Source organism: Myxine glutinosa, chromosome 9 (assembly GCF_964187855.1).
Source record: "Myxine glutinosa chromosome 9, kmMyxGlut1.1, whole genome shotgun sequence".
NCBI lineage: Eukaryota > Metazoa > Chordata > Myxini > Myxiniformes > Myxinidae > Myxine > Myxine glutinosa.
Window position 1 is genome coordinate 83916945 of NC_136269.1, and position 18199 is coordinate 83935143.

The following is an 18199-nucleotide window of genomic DNA, read 5'->3' on the forward strand; positions in this document are numbered from 1 at the left end:
ATTACACTGACAAGCCCAGCAATAAAGATGCCTGCTCCGCTTACTTAACCCTCGTCCACCGGCGATCTGTGGAATTTGCAAGCAAATGGTTGTTGCGAGCTTATTTTCATAGCATCCCAAATGTTTATCTATCTAACCCATGTGCTGATACTTGGATGAAAATGTCTTGCCACCATTTATGGAAGCAATGTTAAACGAACCTTTTATATTAACAATAATAATTATCATCTCTTACATTTAACACATTTCCTCGATCCTCTAATTCAGGTACCACATACCCACCACGCTCTAGTCAAATCCATGTAGTAAATCCACTTCTGACCAATGGAATATCATTTGCATTTATGGAATCCCATCATCCCATTTGCAAAAATGGCTGGTAATGAATATGACATCAGAATGAGTGAAAACAGCAACACTTTTGACTCATAAGGTGGAATGTTTACTATCTGAGAATGAAGACACATGGTGAACTAGAACGGCACCCGGTAGAGCGCGTACCTCCACAAGGCTGAACAGTTTACGTTTTGTATCCCACTGATATGTCGGATCCTCCAAAATCTATTCAGCTTGTTCTTGTCACCTACCCAACTCATCCACCAAGTTTTGTCTGCATCCATCCACAGCTTTTTGAGATATCATGCTATACAGTATATCATTTTGGTCCTATCTCTCAATGGTGAAGAATGACTGAAAAATAAAAACAATTCTCCAGATTTGTATCCAGATTATCTGGATTCGGATTCGAATCTACACCAAAATCGAATCAGTTTGACCATGTCAGACACCCAACCTGCCCACAAAATTTCATCCAAATCCATCCACAATCTTTTGAGATATCCTGTTCACAGACAGACATACAAACAAGAAAGATGTCGTGCATAGCATGATACTTGTGAAATCCATAAAAATAATTGACCTCAAGAATAGTTGGTGGTTGAATTCAGTGATCTGATATGCCAATCCTGTTCAAATTTCAAGTCAATCAGATGAAAATTGATGATTTTAGAAATTAGGTCCATGTTGACCTTTTGACCTTTGGATCTCTAGTTATTTTGTACCTTTTGACCTTAAAATTTCAAGTCAATCAGATGAAAATTGATAATTATGGAAATTCCACCTACGTTGTTGACCTTTGGCGTATGTCGACCTTTTGGCCTATGTTGACCTCAAAAATAATTGATGATTGAATTCAGTGACCAGATATGCAAATCCTCTTCAAATTTCAAGTCAATCGGATGAAAATTGCCAATTTTAGAAACCTGGCTTATGTCGACCTTCCGACCCCAAAATCAATAGATTTCCTGATTACGACCAACTCTATCATTTGTTGATGTTTTTGAAGATCGGTTTAAAATTGTGACCTGTAGGCGATTGACATACAAACAGACAAGCAGAAAGACAGACTAGCAGACAGACAGAATAATTAATACATGTGACCAACCAATAAACTGTACTTGGAAAAATCTTCGATTTTCACAAGTAACAAACAGAGAAGTAGAACAGCACTCGGTAGAGCACATACCTACACCAGGCTGAACAGTTTACGTTTTGTATCCCACCGGACCTGAACCAAGATCGAATCGTCGTGTTATTGCCACCTAACCAACTCATCCAACTAATTTTGTCATAATCTGTCCACAACTTTTCATATATCATGCTATATACCGTTTTTGGCACCATCACTCAATCTATCTATAATTCCACTAATCTCTGTGTGTATGTTTGTTTGTACGTTTGTTTGTTTGTTTGTATGTCTGTGACCGCTGTTTCTCGACAACTACCGGTCCGATATACTTGAAACTTGCCAGGTATATTGCTGGGGACCCGAGGATGTGCCTTTTCAAGGTTTCATATTAATCGGACAATTACTTACCGAGCTATGTCCAAAAAACGATTCAACCAATCAGAGAGCAGCGAGCTATCGCGTGTGCCGAACGTGGCGGACACACTCTGCCTCGGATGGCACATTTGAGAGCGTATTCATTTATTTCACGTTTGCAAACTATGTTGCCGTTAAACTATGTTTTAAAACTAATAAAAACTAATTTGCGATTCATCGTAACTGCGATATACGACCTTCCGGACAGTGAGGACTGCACTTCCGGCATCCAATCACAGAACGCGTTATTGCGTAGGCGTGGCCGATGTGAGAGCGAGCTGATGCTGAGCCCAGCGCGTGCGCCATTACGGTACGTAATTCGATTTCTTCCGGAGAAAATAATAATTTCTCGATTTCTTATGCGCATTATTTCTCCCAATTCAGTCAGAGCGAAGGGCGGAAGCGAAGAGCGTTGTTTTTTTTGTTTACGGGCGTACGGGCGGGGTAGAGCGTACGGGTAGCGTTTTTTTTTTTTTTTGGCACATTTGAGAGCGTATTCATTTATTTCACGTTGGCAAACTATGTTGCCGCTATGTTGGCGTTAAACTATGTTTTAAAACTAATTAAAACTAATTTGCGATTCTTTCGCTTTCCTGCGCATTTGTGCACGCTATGGCGATTTCTTTACCAAACTCCGCTAGCCGTTAGCTTTGGACCAAACCATTTCATGTAAATAGAGGGGGGGGGGGGGGTTGTCACCGTACTCGCAAGCCGTTAGCTTTGGACCAAACCATTGCATGTAAATAGAGGGGGGGGGGGATATACTTTTAGATATATATATAGTACGGGCATGCCCTAGTGTTGATAAATCACTTTTAAAATTATAGTAAACGTACATTTCTGAGAATTTTTTTTTTTTTAAGAAAACTCAAATTTTTGAAAATATAAAAGTTATAGTAACTTTTTGAGCTATCCTGTTCACACACAGACAGACAAACAAACAAACCGGGGTGAAAACATAACCTCACCCCCCCCCCCCCCCATCCTCCTTCAGTGGTGGAGGTAAAAAGTCAAGTAATTGAGAATACTTTCAATGCATCATATGAATTAATAGTGCTTTGGTAAGTACAATAATTTTTGCAAAATGATGTGGGTAGACTGAAATAATATTGATATGTATAAATAGGTATAAAAATTACTTGGTATGAAAAATTAACGGGCCGGCAGGGAAGCGTAGCTGTTGCTCTCATTCACTTGCGAGCTGTCGAGCCTTGGTTCGAATCTCGACCCAGCTGTAGATTGTCATCCTGGTGTTTCACAGACTGGGTAATCCATCAATGTGTGCTATCCCTAATCCCTCGGATGGACATTAAACTGTGTATCCCATCTACATTGGTTGGTGGATATTAAAGAGATATTAAAGATCCCACAGTGTACTTCATTAAGAGGAGGCGAGTTATCGCCGGCACCATGAACAGATAACAAATTCCTGCTATGACTGAGGGCTGGGAAGGTAATGGTAAACCACCCAGTGTAACCCTTGCCATGAGGTTGCTTTTGGAAGCACTGAATAGGCCTTGAGGCAGAGCACCAGATTTCGTTTTGAAAAATAAAATAATAACAGAAATAATAATGTAAAAATAATGATTATTATTATTATTGTAAATATTTGGAGTAAATTTATAAATCGCAAACCTCCAAAAACTCATGGCTGCCATTGGTTTAATATGTTTTTGGAGGAACACAATTTTGTACTTAAATTCATACATTATTGATTGCCATTATCCGGATTATTACTATTATTACTACGACTCGAGCTATCACGTTAAGAATAAAATGAGCAGTCAAACAAAAAGTTGTTATACAGTTATGAGAGTTCGTACAACAGCGCTGGAATTCAACCAGGAGATAGCGGCCATACAATCCCACAATGCACAACCACGCGCCTGCTGTCCGAGGAACGCGCACAAACCGGCCAACTGGCACAGTGCAGTGCCACCCGGCCCCTGGGCTTGACCCTCCCTCCCCCTTATCCCCTCAACTGTCCCTGCTGGCAGCTGGCGCAAGCCAAAAGCACAACATCCCGCAAAACTCTGCGCCAGGTTCCGTGGCACCTGCTTGAGGACAGCCGAGGGATAGGGTGAGCATTTGAGGCACAGCATTACACAAGGTTGAATTATGAGCTGAATTACACAACACAGCTTATTATTTATTCACGGTGTTTAAAAAAAAAAAAATCTTTCATCACAGGTACTTCAAAGAAGGTAGGAAATTCGATCTGTGGCCTCAACAGACATGTCGATTTGTCTTTGATCCTCATGCTAACAACTGCTCCCAGCGATAAAGCAATCACTAAAGGCAAGCAACATCCTCCCTACTCAATCAATAGATAATTAATTAATTAATTTTTATGCTCAATATCGGAGTTCCCAGTAATTCCAGCAATGCTGTTTTCAATGGCAACCTAATGAAACTTCCTTCTTCTTCCTTTTAAATTGTTGCAGTAAAATCAGATGAGAATTCCATGGCAATTGATCGATGAGAATTCCCATTTTGCAACGCAACTCTGCAATTGCACGTTTGGTTGATTACGCCTCATAATATATCGACAGGTAAATGCACCTGCTGCGAGAAGACACCTTCAAACACGCAGACCACCTTCCTGGGATTTCTCATGAAGTGCGTCCAAAAACTACAACCTTCCTATAATAACCCAGAATTATTTGGATCGGTCGACGAAAAAAAATAAAAGGAAACCTCATTTTCTTTCCAGCCACCCACAATGCGGATGATGCCATGGCTGTGCAAAAGTAACAGACAAACGAGAAAGTGAGGACAATGGTACTGCACCTTTAAAACGAGACACCGTAACATCCTTAATTAGTTTATTGCGAGTTCTTTGAAAAGCCGAATCGTTCCACGGGCGCTGGTTGCCAATGAGTAACCCGAGGAGCATTTTGTGCAATTCTGGCCGTTTGCAAATAGCGTGGGAAAGGCAAATCTGGCGGAGTTTCAGATTTACAAATCACAGGCCCCTTCCAAGCTCAATGGTGCACTGCTTTGCTGCTCACCTTTTATATTGTATTACAGATCATGGTGAGAGACACCGACGGGTCATTAGGGTGTTGCATTCCAAAAACTTGGGCTGCTTCAGGTGCAGTAAAAAGCTTTTGGTGATAATGAAAATTTGCATTATTGTAGCAGAACACACATCGACAGAGGAAAACAAAGTCTGTTATAAATGAATACAGCTCCAACAAAACTAAATAGGGGCAATTTGATGATAAAAATTTAAAACAATCAAAAGCACACGCAGCGCAAACTTTTGGCAGCCATCATGTTGCGACTTCGAGAGTTCATGTTATGGCTGCATCGCGTAAACTGTTTATTTGTAGCTGCAAACACTGCGCTTCAGGATTCCATTGAAAACTCTCGACAGGGCCGGAAGAAGAAATGAAATATTTATATGCATATCCATATACTTTTTTGATTCTGATGTACCATACCCCTTGCAGAGCGTTAGTGCTGTCGAAGCAGGTTCTTGGCAAGGGCTATACTGGGTGGTTTGCCATTACCTTCCCAGCATTGCTTGCCCGTGCACTATCCTTTCAAATGCTCAGCATTAGGAGCACATACCTTTTAAAAGTCCTTGGTGTGTTTCCGACAGGTTTCAAACCTCTGACCCATATGTGTATGTATGTCTATATATATATATATATATATATATATATATATATATATATATATATATATATATATATATATATATATGTACATGTACATATCCATACCATATATATATATATATATATATATATATATATATATATATATATATATATATATATATACATATATATATATATATATATATATATATACATGTATATATATATATATATATATATATATATATATATATATATATATATATATATATATATATATACATACACATACATATGTGTGTATATATGTATGTATATATATTTATATACATACACATATATATGTGTGTATATATGTATGTATATATACATATATATATATATATATATATTTATATATACATATATATATATATATATATATATATATATATATATATTTATATACCTACACATACACATATATATGTGTGTATATATGTATTTATATATACATATATATATATTTATATACATACACACACACATATATATGTATGTATATATATTTATATACATACACATACACATACACATATATATGTGTGTATATATGTGCAGTCACGTGAAAACGTAAGTACACCCCATGTAAAGTTTTGACTTTTTCAACATAATTCAACATACAGCTAATTGATCTTCATTTCAACAATATTTAGAGATAAAGGTGATATAATATAACAAATATCATGAAACATTTACATTTTGTTGTCCATTGTATAATTTAAATAAACATAAATGCAAATTTTGCATGTGGAAAAAGTAAGTACACCCCTACATTTATCACTACTTCAAATACCTAAAATTAGAATCAGGTGCACCAGCTCAGGTGCAAATGATTAGAACATCGTTGCAGAGGATCTTGGAGGACCTGTCTTATTTAAACCTCAGACATTTCGTTTGGTTTGCTCTTTGTTGTTGAAGTGTGCGGTGTCATCATGCCTAGATCAAAAGAGCTCTCTGAGGCCTTCAGAAAGAAGGTTATAGATGCCTACGAGTCTGGGAAGGGATTTAAAAAGATCTCCAAACAATTTTAAATCAATCATTCGACTGTCTGGAAGATCATCTACAAGTGGAGAAGATTCCAAACAACTGCCAACTTGTTCAGGCCAGGCCGCCCCAGCAAGTTCAGCCCGAGAGCAGACCGCAAGATGCTGAAAGAAGTCTAAAAGAACGTCAGAATGTCATCACGGGACCTACAGGTAGCTCTTGCCACTGTTGATGTCAAAGTGCACGAGTCTACCATTAGAAAGATGCTGCACAAATTTGATCTACATGGGAGGTGTGCCAGGAGGAAACCTTTGCTCTCCAGAAAGAACATCAGGGCAAGACTAATGTTTGCCAATGAACACCTAGGCAAAAACCAGCACTTCTGGAACAATGTGCTCTGGACAGATGAGTCAAAGGTAGAGCTATTTGGCCACAGTACCAGAAGACATGTTTGGTGAAAACCAAAGACAGCATTTGACCACAAGAACCTGATACCAACTGTAAAGCATGGTGGTGGAAATATTATGGTTTGGGGGCAGCTTTGCTGCATCAGGACCTGGGCAGCTCACCATCATAGAATCCACTATGAATTCTTCATTGCACCAGAGGGTGCTTGAGGATAATGTGAGGCCATCTGTCGGAAAGTTGAAGCTAAACCGAAGGTGGACCTTGCAACATGACAATGACCCTAAACATACCAGTAAATCCACCAAGGAATGGCTGAAAAGAAAGAAATGGAAGGTTCTGGAATGGCCAAATCAAAGCCCGGATCTAAATCCCATCGAGATGTTGTGGGGGGATTTGAAACGAGCTGTGCATGCAAGAAACCCCTCAAACATCGCACAGCTGAAAGAATTCTGCATGGAGGAGTGGGCAAAAATTTCTGCCAGTCGATGTCAGAGACTGGTAGACAGTTATAAGAAATGCATACTTGAGGTTGTTTCTGCCAAAGGGGGAAATACCACCTATTAGAGCCAAGGGTGTACTTACTTTTTCCACATGCGAAATTTGCATTTATGTTTATTTAAATTATACAATGGACTACAACATGTAAATGTTTCATGATATTTGTTATATTATATCACCTTTATCTATCAATATTGTTGAAATGAAGATCAAATAGCTGTATGTTGAAATATGTTGAAAAAGTCAAAACTTTACATTGGGTGTACTTACTTTTTCACATGACTGTATGTATATATACATATATACAATTTTATTTATTTATTTATTATTATTATTATTATTATTATTTTAATATATGCACATGTACATATAAATATATACATACACACATATATACACAAATATATGTATTATACACACGTGCAGACACACATGAGATCTGGGACAGGGGTCAAATCGGTACATTCAAACGTGGCTTGTTTGCTGTGTACTCCAAATGGAGTGAAAGTCCGGATGGAATGCATTTGAGAATGTCATATTGGCCAACCATCTATTAAACTTTCACAACATATAAAGCACGTACTGGCAATTTACATTCAACAATGTACTCAGATTGATTAATACTACACACATATATATATATGTACAACGGGTTGAATTCCTCTGTAAATCCTTTGAAAATAGTGCGCTCATAGCGGCTTCATAAACATTTATTCTTTATGTTGACACTTCCCTTCTGATGTAGCTCCCGTTAAAACAATGCATGCACGCTGTGCATATGTATATATGTGTGAATATATATATATGTATAATTTTTTTTACATGTACATATATAAAGTATATATTGCATCAGTTAAATTAATAAGCAATTGCAGATTCTTCTTGTTGTTTCAGAGATAAAACGAGTAATTCGGAAACTTTTTCATGGATATGATAAGTTCTTTTGGGTAAAATCTACCTCATGATATGTATTTGTGACGATAAGCCGAAAGTTGTCCAAGCCGCTATGAGATGATTTGCCAGCCAAACACGGTTTTTAAGGTGTCAGGTGTGGTTTTTAAGGTGCCGAAGGTGGCGTTGGCGAGGGAGAATCAGGTTACATCATGTTCACAGCGCGCCCTATTTTAGCGCACCATGCGGACCCCCGGATACTGCTGCTGGACCCCCTTACGGCATGCGGAGCCGCTCTGCACGCAGTACGCGTATTCCTTTCATCGTGCGGACACCCTTCCAGCAAACAAAACCCTGCTCAAGGCAAATGGAAGTTCATTTGACACAGAACATGGACTCCTTTTACAACAAACGGATTGTCTCCCATCACCGTGGTCAGGATTTAGACCCGCGCACCTCCTCCTCTCTCAGAAACAGCACACGGACCCCGACTCCCATCTACCCTTATCAGCACACACACCCCTACCCCTCCCTACTCTTACGTTACACCAACCAACCCCCATCGCCCCCCCCCCTATACAGCATCTAGATTCCGCGTCTCCTTAAAACACGTGAACTTACAGCAGCTGTTATTTTATTCACCAGAACATGGCGCCCGAACTAACGAATCCAACCACATAAATAATTATTATATCGGCGACATCATCATATTGCCGGGGGGGGGGTGGGTAGGGGGTTGGTGGAATGAAAAAGGTCGTTTGAATTATTGGGTTTGACTGGAGTGTTTATATAAATAACTGTAATTTGAATAAAAAACAACAAACCTTTACAACTACTGTATACTCCACCCGCAGGTTTCCTTTACATAACCTTGTGTAGTGGTTAAATATGACGTGTAATTCATAACGACGAATATACAGTATCATTATCTAAATAAATCACTGACCCGTTTGGCCGCATTTCATTTTCAACCCCAATATCAACGCAACAAGAACAGGAAAACTGGCACAACTGTTGCTCCAATTTCATTACAATACAAACATCCACCAGGTTAATGTTAAAAACGAACGCGCCAGCGATTGGGAGTTCGGAAAAAGATTATGGATAACGGCGAGGTGGTGGTGGTGTGTGTGTATGTGTGTGTGTGTGTGTGTGTGTGTGTTGTGTGTGTGTGTGTGTGTGTGTGTGTGTGTGTGTGTGTGTGTGTGTGTGTGTGTGTGTGTATGTGTGTGTGTATGTGTATATATATGTGTGTGTGTTTGTGTGTATGTGTGTGCGTGTGTGTTGCTGTGTGTATGTTTGTGTTGTTGTTCTAATTTAACCACTGCAGCCATCGTGTTCTGTGTCAAACACCATGTGCTCATAACCGTATGGAGAGGCGCGCCTTTAGTTGGCTGTGTACAGAAACAACCCAGGGTAGCGGAGTGACCGAAGACGAGCCCGGGCCAGCGTGCGGGGTAGCGCGGGGGCCTGAGCGGAACCCGGGTCAGTGTGCGGGGTAGCGCAGGGGCCTGAGCTGAACCCGAGTCAGCGTGCGGGGTAGCGCAGGGGCCTGAGCTGAACGCGAGTCAGCGTGCGGGGTAGCGCAGAGGCCTGAGCTGAACTTGGGTCGGCGTGCGGGGTAGCGCAGAGGCCTGAGCTGAACCCGAGTCAGCGTGCGGGGTAGCGCAGGGGCCTGAGCTGAACCTGGGTCCGCGTGCCGGTTAGCACAGGGGCCTGAGCTGAACCCGGGTCAGTGTGTGGGGTAGCGCAGGGGCCTGAGCTGAACCCGATTCAGTGTGCGGGGTAGCGCAGGGGCCTGAGGAGAACCCGGGTCTGCGTGCGGGGTAGCGCAGGGGCCTGAGCTGAAAATGGGTCAGCGTGCGGGGTAGCGCAGGGGCCTGAGCTGAACCCGGGTCAGTGTGCGGGGTAGCGCAGGGGCCTGAGCTGAACCCGGGTCAGCGTGCGGGGTAGCGCAGGGGCCTGAGCTGAACACGGGTCAGCGTGCGGGGTAGCGCAAGGGCCTGAGCTGAACAAGGGTCAGCGTGCAGGGTAGCGCAGGGGCCTGAGCTGAACCTGAGTCAGCGTGCGGGGTAGCGCAGGGGCCTGAGCTGAACACGGGTCAGCGTGCGGGGTAGCGCAGGGGCCTGAGCTGAACCCGAGTCAGCGTGCGGGGTAGTGCAGGGGCCTGAGCTGAACACGGGTCAGCGTGCGGGGTAGCGCAGGGGCCTGAGCTGAACACGGGTCAGCGTGCGGGGTAGCGCAGGGGCCTGAGCTGAACCCGGGTCAGCGTGCGGGGTAGCGCAGGGGCCTGAGCTAAACCCGAGTCAGCGTGCGGGGTAGCGCAGGGGCCTGAGCTGAACCCGGGTCAGCGTGCGGGGTAGCGCAGGGGCCTGAGCTGTACACGGGTCAGCGTGCGGGGTAGCGCAGGGGCCTGAGCTGAACCCGGGTCAGCGTGCGGAGTAGCGCAGGGGCCTGAGCTGAACACGGGTCAGCGTGCGGGGTAGCGCAGGGGCCTGAGCTGAACCCGGGTCAGCGTGCAGGGTAGCGCAGGGGCCTGAGCTGAACACGGGTCAGCGTGCGGGGTAGCGCAGGGGCCTGAGCTGAACCCGGGTCAGCGTGCGGGGTAGCGCAGGGGCCTGAGCTGAACACGGGTCAGCGTGCGGGGTAGCGCAGGGGCCTGAGCTGAACCCGGGTCAGCGTGCGGGGTAGCGCAGGGGCCTGAGCTGAACACGCGACGCGGACTTTGCTCTGGCTTTTGCTTTTGCTCTTTGCTCTGGTGAGAAGAGCGCGGGTTTAATGGGTCAATCCGTCATGCAGGTCGGATCGCATTTCTTCCTCAAAAGTCCATGTCTCTGTTACGTACCTATAATGTGCCTGTCGAACTTGACCGCGTTCCGCGGGGAGACGCGTCCCGGTAGCTCCGCGATTTCCGAACCCCTGCTCTCTGCTCGAACTTTAGTAGGTACCGGCGCGGGGGGCGCGCTCAAGCTTTTCAAGCGGCGTCGCGAAGTTGCCCCGGGGGTGCGGTGCGAGATAAGGACGGTGAGTTGGAGAGGCAAAGAGCGTCCAAACTGCGAACGGAGCTTACCGCTTTCCGAGAGCGCCCGCGTGTCGGGACCCGTCCGCAGGGGTTGGGGCTTCGCCTGCTTGCGCCTTGACATGTCCGGGGCAGCGGCGGCTCAGGGCGCCCGGAGATGGGGGAAAAAAACGCGAGCGGAGCGAGTCCCATCCCACCCCATCTCTCTGCCCTGCCCTGCCCCGCGGAATACCGGGACGCCCACTGCGCATGCCCCGCTGGCCCGATCGCGCCACCCCACCTCCACCTCCTCGCGAGGGCCGCTCATCCCTGCTCCCTGATTTGCTCCGGCTTCCGAAGGCCGTCGGTTTTGGACCAATGACGGTCGACTTGAAACCGGACTTCTCGAGCGCCAGGTGCAGCGCGCACCGTCGCGCGTCGCCTGCTGGAGTTTTTCATCATTCGAATGATGTCACTCGAATCAAAAGTTTGAACAATCTAAATACGTCGTGCAATTCGTCCTTTGGCTCCTGATATCAGCATTTGGCCTCGGTGCAAGTGTTAATTCCAACTACACAACTACCTCTCAAACCACCTACCCATGAAAACCCCCAACCCCAAGCCCGTTAACTTTACGATTCTCCCTTATTTATATCGAGCCATAACAAACCTTTGCACTCACTGCCCCAGAAAGTTTTACTGCAACGCGTCAAATGTTAAAATCTGCCGCATTTTCGAGTAATTATTAACAAACTTAAGCAAAAAAACTTTCTTTCCAATAAAGTCATGATGTAAACAATTGTTTTCTGATGAATCCACAAGTTTGACTTTGCCAACAACAACAGAGAGCAGTCTTTTCAAAAACAAACAATATATTTCTTTATTAATCTGTGTGATGCAGGATATCTTTAAACAAGGGATATATATATATATATATATGTATATATATGTATATATATATATATATATATATATATATATATATATATATATATATATATATATATATATATATATATATATATATATATATATATATATATTCCATGTATATACAAATAGGTTGCCTGATTGCGTCTGCCCAGGGTAAACGTCGTAACCACAGCACGTACAATGCTGAATGATACATCATTTACGAACTCTTGCGTCCGGACAGTGCAATTGCTAACGAGACCGACACCCGAAAGAACACATACCTCTCTCTGCATGGCTTTTTTTTTTTTTTTTTTTTTTTTTTTGTATACAAGATCGAGGCTCGTGAAGGAGCTAACATTAATCACACAAAAGGACAAACCGACACACAAAACACAAAAAACAAGGGGAGCGGCAGACAAGATAGGGAGAGAGGGGGAAGGACACAAAAGAGAGGGGGAAGAGGGGGAAGGACACAAACACAACATTTGAGAGCAGGGACATCGGGAGGACTTGGGGGGAGGTGGGAGAGGAATAAAACATATGAACACTGCAAGGACTCTGGGGTGAATTACCGGGGGTAGAAAAGATCAAGGTTTTCGATGGGGGAAGATAAGAGATGGTGGTGAACAGCTGTTTTAAAGACCTGGAGGGAGGAGTGGGATTGAAGGGAGTGGGGGAGTTTGTTCCAGAGGCGGGAGAAAAGGGGAATGAAAGAGTGAAGGTGAGCAGAGAGCCTAGACTTTGGCAGTTTAACCATAAGAGGGTTGCAGGCAGATCTTGTGCGACCTGAAGGAATATTGGGGGGACATAGCACAGAGAGAGCTGGGGGAGCAAGGCCGGAGAGGAGTCGGTAGAAGACAGAAAGACCACCAACCTGCCTGCGGTGAGTGAGTGAAAGGCCCTCGGTGTTGACTACATCGCAGGAGATTCCAATGATTCTGAAAGCTTTGGCCTCAACAGCGTGAAGCCGAGCAAGGTGTGAGGCAGGAGCACCAGCCCAGAGGGGGGAACAGTATTACATTGAGCTGCGGATGAAAGCCTTGTATGTGGTGAGGAGCTCAGGTGTGCCAAGGAAGGACTTCGCATGACGGAGGATGCCCAGTCGGCGACTGGCTTTGGAGGCCAGCTTGGAAATGTGGTTTTCCCAAGAAAGATCATGGCAGATAGTGAGACCCAAAAGCTTGAGCGACAGAACTTCTTGGAGAGGATTGTTAAGAAAGTAGATGGGAGGGTTGTCCAGTCGGTCCTTTCGGAGAGACATTGTAAGAGTGTGAGATTTGTCAGGATTGAAAGACATGTTCCACTTGTTTGACCAGTCTGTGATTTTGTCCAGGTCTGCAGAGAGTGAGGAGGCTGCAGACTGCCGATCTGAGGGATGAGGAATGGAGCGACAGAGAGTAGAGTCGTCAGCAAAGAGATAGAGAGGATTTTCAAGAGAGTCAGAGAGATCATTGATGAAGACCAGAAAAAGCACAGGGCCCAGAACACTACCTTGGGGAACTCCAGCCTGAACAGGAAGAGGAGATGAGAGAAACCCATTCAGGGCCACACGTTGACTACAACCAGAGAGGAAGTCCGCCAGCCATGCGTGGAGATTTCCATGGATACCAAAGGAGGAGAGTTTGGTGAGCAGAGCAGGGTGCCAGACCGTATCGAAGGCACGTGAAATGTCAAGGGAGACAGCTCTAATTTCCTGTTTGGCGTTGAGGACCTCCATCCATTGTTGAGAAAGCAGAAGCAGCATGTCCAGAGTAGAGTGACCAGGTCTGAAACCAAATTGATGATCAGAGATCAAGCCATTGGAGAAGAGGAAAGATTTAATATCTGAAGCAATGATGGATTCCATGACTTTGCTGATAATTGGGAGAAGGCTGATTGGTCTGTAGTTGCTGGGATCTGTTTTTGCACCTTTTTTGTGCAAAGCGGTGATGTTGGCTGATTTCCAAGCAGATGGCAGATGACCTTGAGCAAAAGAGAGGGTGAAGAGAACAGAAAGAGGGAGTGAAAGAGCAGAAGAACATGATTTTAGGACCCGTGGGCTGATGCCGTCAGGACCAGTTGCAGAATCAGAGTCGAGGGTTGACAGAAACTTTTCCACCTTGTCAGGAGGAAAGGACACAGAGTCCAGGAGCAGCTGGGTATGACTGGGTACGGTGGGTACAGAGAGGGATGGGTTTGGGACACAAGATTTAGAGGCAAACACAGAGTTGAGGCATTCAGATTTTTCACGTGCGGAGTCAGCCGTTAAGCCGTTTGAGGTGAGGGAGGGGATGGAGGGGGGAACAAACACCAGAAACAGATTTGACCAGATGCCACCAGGATTTGGAAGAGGGAGACAGATAAGAGAGTTCGGTCTTGAGAATGGTGAGATATTGTTTCCTGGCTCTCCTGAGGGTGGACACACACTTGTTTCGGGCTTTGTGAAAGGAAATGAGATTTCCTTCCGTTGGATTTGCTTTCCAGGAGACGAAAGCAAGTTGTTTCAGGGCAACAGCCTCACCACAAGATTCCGTGTACCATGGACGGGAGGAAGGGTATGACAACTGAAGACGAGATGGGATAAATCTGTGCATGAGAGAGAGCAATTTACTTTGAAAGAATTCCCAGGATGAGTTGATGTCAGAGGCGGTAGAGATGGGAGACCAGTCCAGATGATTGATGGCTGCTTGAAGACCGTGCCAGTTGGCCTGAGTGAAATGCCAGACTCGTCGACGCTGAGGAGGCTCTCTGAGAATGGTCAGAGAGATGTCCACTTTGACAAGCACATGATCAGATGAGCCGATTGGAGCAGAAGAAGAGCAGCAGACATTTTCAGGGAAGTTTGTCATAACCAAATCCAGAAGAGAAGATGCTCCGTTGACTGAGATCCGGGTCGGGAAATTGACAGATTGTGTCAGTCCCAGTGAGTCGCAGAAGTCCTTTGCTGAAGAGCCATGGCTGGTGAGAGAGGTACCCACACCCAGCCAACTGGCATGGTGACAATTGAAATCACCACATATGAGGAAGAGAGAGTTGGGATGGGTAGATAGAAGTTGGTCCATATTATCAGACAGTGAGATGTATATGGAGTCATCGCTGTTTGGTGGACGGTACAACACACATATGAACAAAAGGTGGGAGCGAAGGGGAAGCCGTAGCCAAAGGTATTCCTGGGGGTGAGGTGGAGAGAGGGCAGTGGAGGGCGAGTGAGGAAGAGAGTTTTTTATAAAGATAGCAACCCCACCTCCAGGACGAGGCTCAGGTCTATCATACCGGAGGAGGGAGTAACCTGGGAAAGATACCAAGGCATCAGAGACATCATGAAGGAGGAAAGTTTCTGTTACGCAGATCACATCTGGTTTGTCAGAAGCAACCTGTATGGAGAGGTCAGTCAAGTTTGAGCGAAGGCCCCGGATGTTTGCGGTCCATACCGTTAATGAAGAGGAAGGGGGAGCATCGGGTCCAGAACAGGGGTGGGAGGGGTAGGGTAAGATGTGGAAGAGGAGGAAGAGGTAGGGAGAGCTGTTGAAGGTGTGTCAGAGATTTCAGAGATTTCAGAATAGCTTGGAGAAAGGGAAGAATGGGGCGGACAAAAGGTTTGATGGAGATTGGGTGAGGCACAGTGAGGTGTTATTTGAGGAGGGGGAAGAGCGAGGCAGAAGGTTTGGGGAGATGAAGGTGAAAGTTGGAAGGGGGAAGAAGCAGGAAGGATGCTTTGAGGAGGAGGGGTGAGAGGGGAGTCTAGGAGGGGAGGAGCGAGGGAGAGTCTCAGAGGGGAGGGGTGTGGGGGGAGTTTAGGATGGAGGGGAGGGAAGGGGCAAGGGGGGAGATTTGAAAGGGATGGGTGATGGGGAGGATTTGGAGGGGAGGGGTGAGATTGGATTTTAAAAGTGTACGATTCATGGGAAACGAACATTTTTTTGCAAAATGAGTTTGAGACCTTCGAGTCAAAAATACGTTTGAGGACACTGGAGGAGGGGTGGAGTTCTGGATAGTTTAGGGAATGTAGAAAGGAGGAACTGTAAGAGATGGTATTATATATATTTTTTGGAATGAATAGATTTGGTGAGCAAGACGAAAGCATCCTTTTGTAGGAAAAGAAGAAAAGGGTGTTATAATATATGAGAGAAAATAGTTGTTCAGGGGAGAGATTATACATTTCTAACCGCGTGATCGCGAACGAAGAACAAACGAACAAAAAGAACAACAAATAAACGAATAAGACCTGGGAAGGAAATATTTTTTTTGGGGGTTTTTTTTTTTTTTTGTGAGTACAGATATTAAACAAGGAGGTACGGGGTGAACGACTGGGACGAAACAGAGAACGAAAATAATTTCAGCACATTCGACGAATCGCTGAGAGAAAAACAAAACCACAAGGTCGGAGACGGTACGGTAGTCTAAGCCTACGAGTACTAGGCCGCAGAATACTCGATACCATTAACCGACGATTGTGTATACATGTACGAAAAATTAGCACCGAAAATTTTCCAAAAGATACGCTCTAGGTACACACACCGAAAGATAGATACAGTCTCGACAAAAACACGATTGTGAAAGATCACTTAGCTTCGAGAGCGTGAGCGCATGGAGCAGCTTCGAAAAGACGTGACCTCGCCGTGATCTCGCGAGATCTCCAATGGCTGAACAGTTTACGTTTTGTATCCCATTGATAGGCCAGGTCTGGATCCACACCTGAACCAAAAACTAATCAGTTTGGTCTTGTCACCTACCCAACGAATCCACAAATTTTTGTCCTCGTCCACAACTTTTTGAAATATCATGTTATATATACAGTCACGTGAAAAAGTAAGTACACCCCATGTAAAGCTTTGACTTCTTCAACACATTTCATCATACAGCTATTTGATCTTCATTTCAACAATATTGATAGATAAAGGTGATAAAATATAACAAATATCATGAAACATTTACATTTTGTAGTCCATTGTATAATTTAAATAAACATAAATGCAAATTTCGCATGTGGAAAAAGTAAGTACACCCCTACATTTATCACGACTTCAAATACCTAAAATTAGAATCAGGTGCACCAGCTCAGGTGCAAATGATTAGAACATCGTTAGAGAGGATCTTGGAGGAACCTGTCTTATTTAAACCTCAGACATTTCGTTTGGTTTGCTCTTTGTTGTTGAAGTGTGCGGCGTCACCATGCCTAGATCAAAAGAGCTCTCTGAGGCCTTCAGAAAGCAGATTTTAGATGCCTACGAGTCTGGGAAGGGATTTAAAAAGATCTCCAAACAATTTGAAATCAATCATTCAACTGTCCGGAAGATCATCTACAAGTGGAGAAGATTCCAAACAACTGCCAACTTGTTCAGGCCAGTCCGCCCCAGCAAGTTCAGCCCGAGAGCAGACTGCAAGATGCTGCAAGAAGTCTCTAATAACCCCAGAATGTCATCACGGGACCTACAGGTAGCTCTTGCCACTGTTGATGTCAAAGTGCACGAGTCTACCATTAGAAAGAGGCTGCACAAATTTGATCTACATGGGAGGTGTGCCAGGAGGAAACCTTTTGCTGTCCAGAAAGAACATCAGGGCAAGACTAAAGTTTGCCAATGAACACCGAGGCAAAGACCAGCACTTCTGGAACAATGTGCTCTCGACAGATGAGTGAAGGGTAGAGCTATTTGGCCACAGTACCAGAAGACATGTTTGGCGAAAACCAAAGACAGCATTTGACCACAAGAACCTGATACCAACTGTAAAGCATGGTGGTGGAAATATTATGATTTGGGGCAGCTTTGCTGCATCAGGGCCTGGGCAGCTCACCATCATAGAATCCACTATGAATTCTTCATTGTACCAGAGGGTGCTTGATGATAATGTGAGGCCATTTGTCAGAAAGTTGAAGCTCAACTGAAGGTGGACCTTGCAACATGACAATGACCCTAAACATACCAGTAAATCCACCAAGGAATGGCTGAAAAGAAATAAATGGAGGGTTCTGGAATGGCCAAGTCAAAGCCCGGA

At 44.4% G+C, this 18199-nt stretch overlaps 1 protein-coding gene across 1 annotated transcript in view; it reads right to left on the reverse strand.

Moving 5' to 3' along the window:
• The window catches only part of LOC137435290 (sal-like protein 1), a 111514-nt gene extending 99933 nt beyond the window's left edge, over positions 1–11581 (reverse strand). The window contains exon 1 of the mRNA XM_068128940.2: positions 11384–11581. Coding sequence (XP_067985041.2) covers positions 11384–11456 — 73 coding nt within the window. The 5' untranslated portion in view covers positions 11457–11581. The remainder of the gene's footprint in view (positions 1–11383) is intronic.
• Between the last annotated feature and the right edge of the window lie 6618 nt (positions 11582–18199).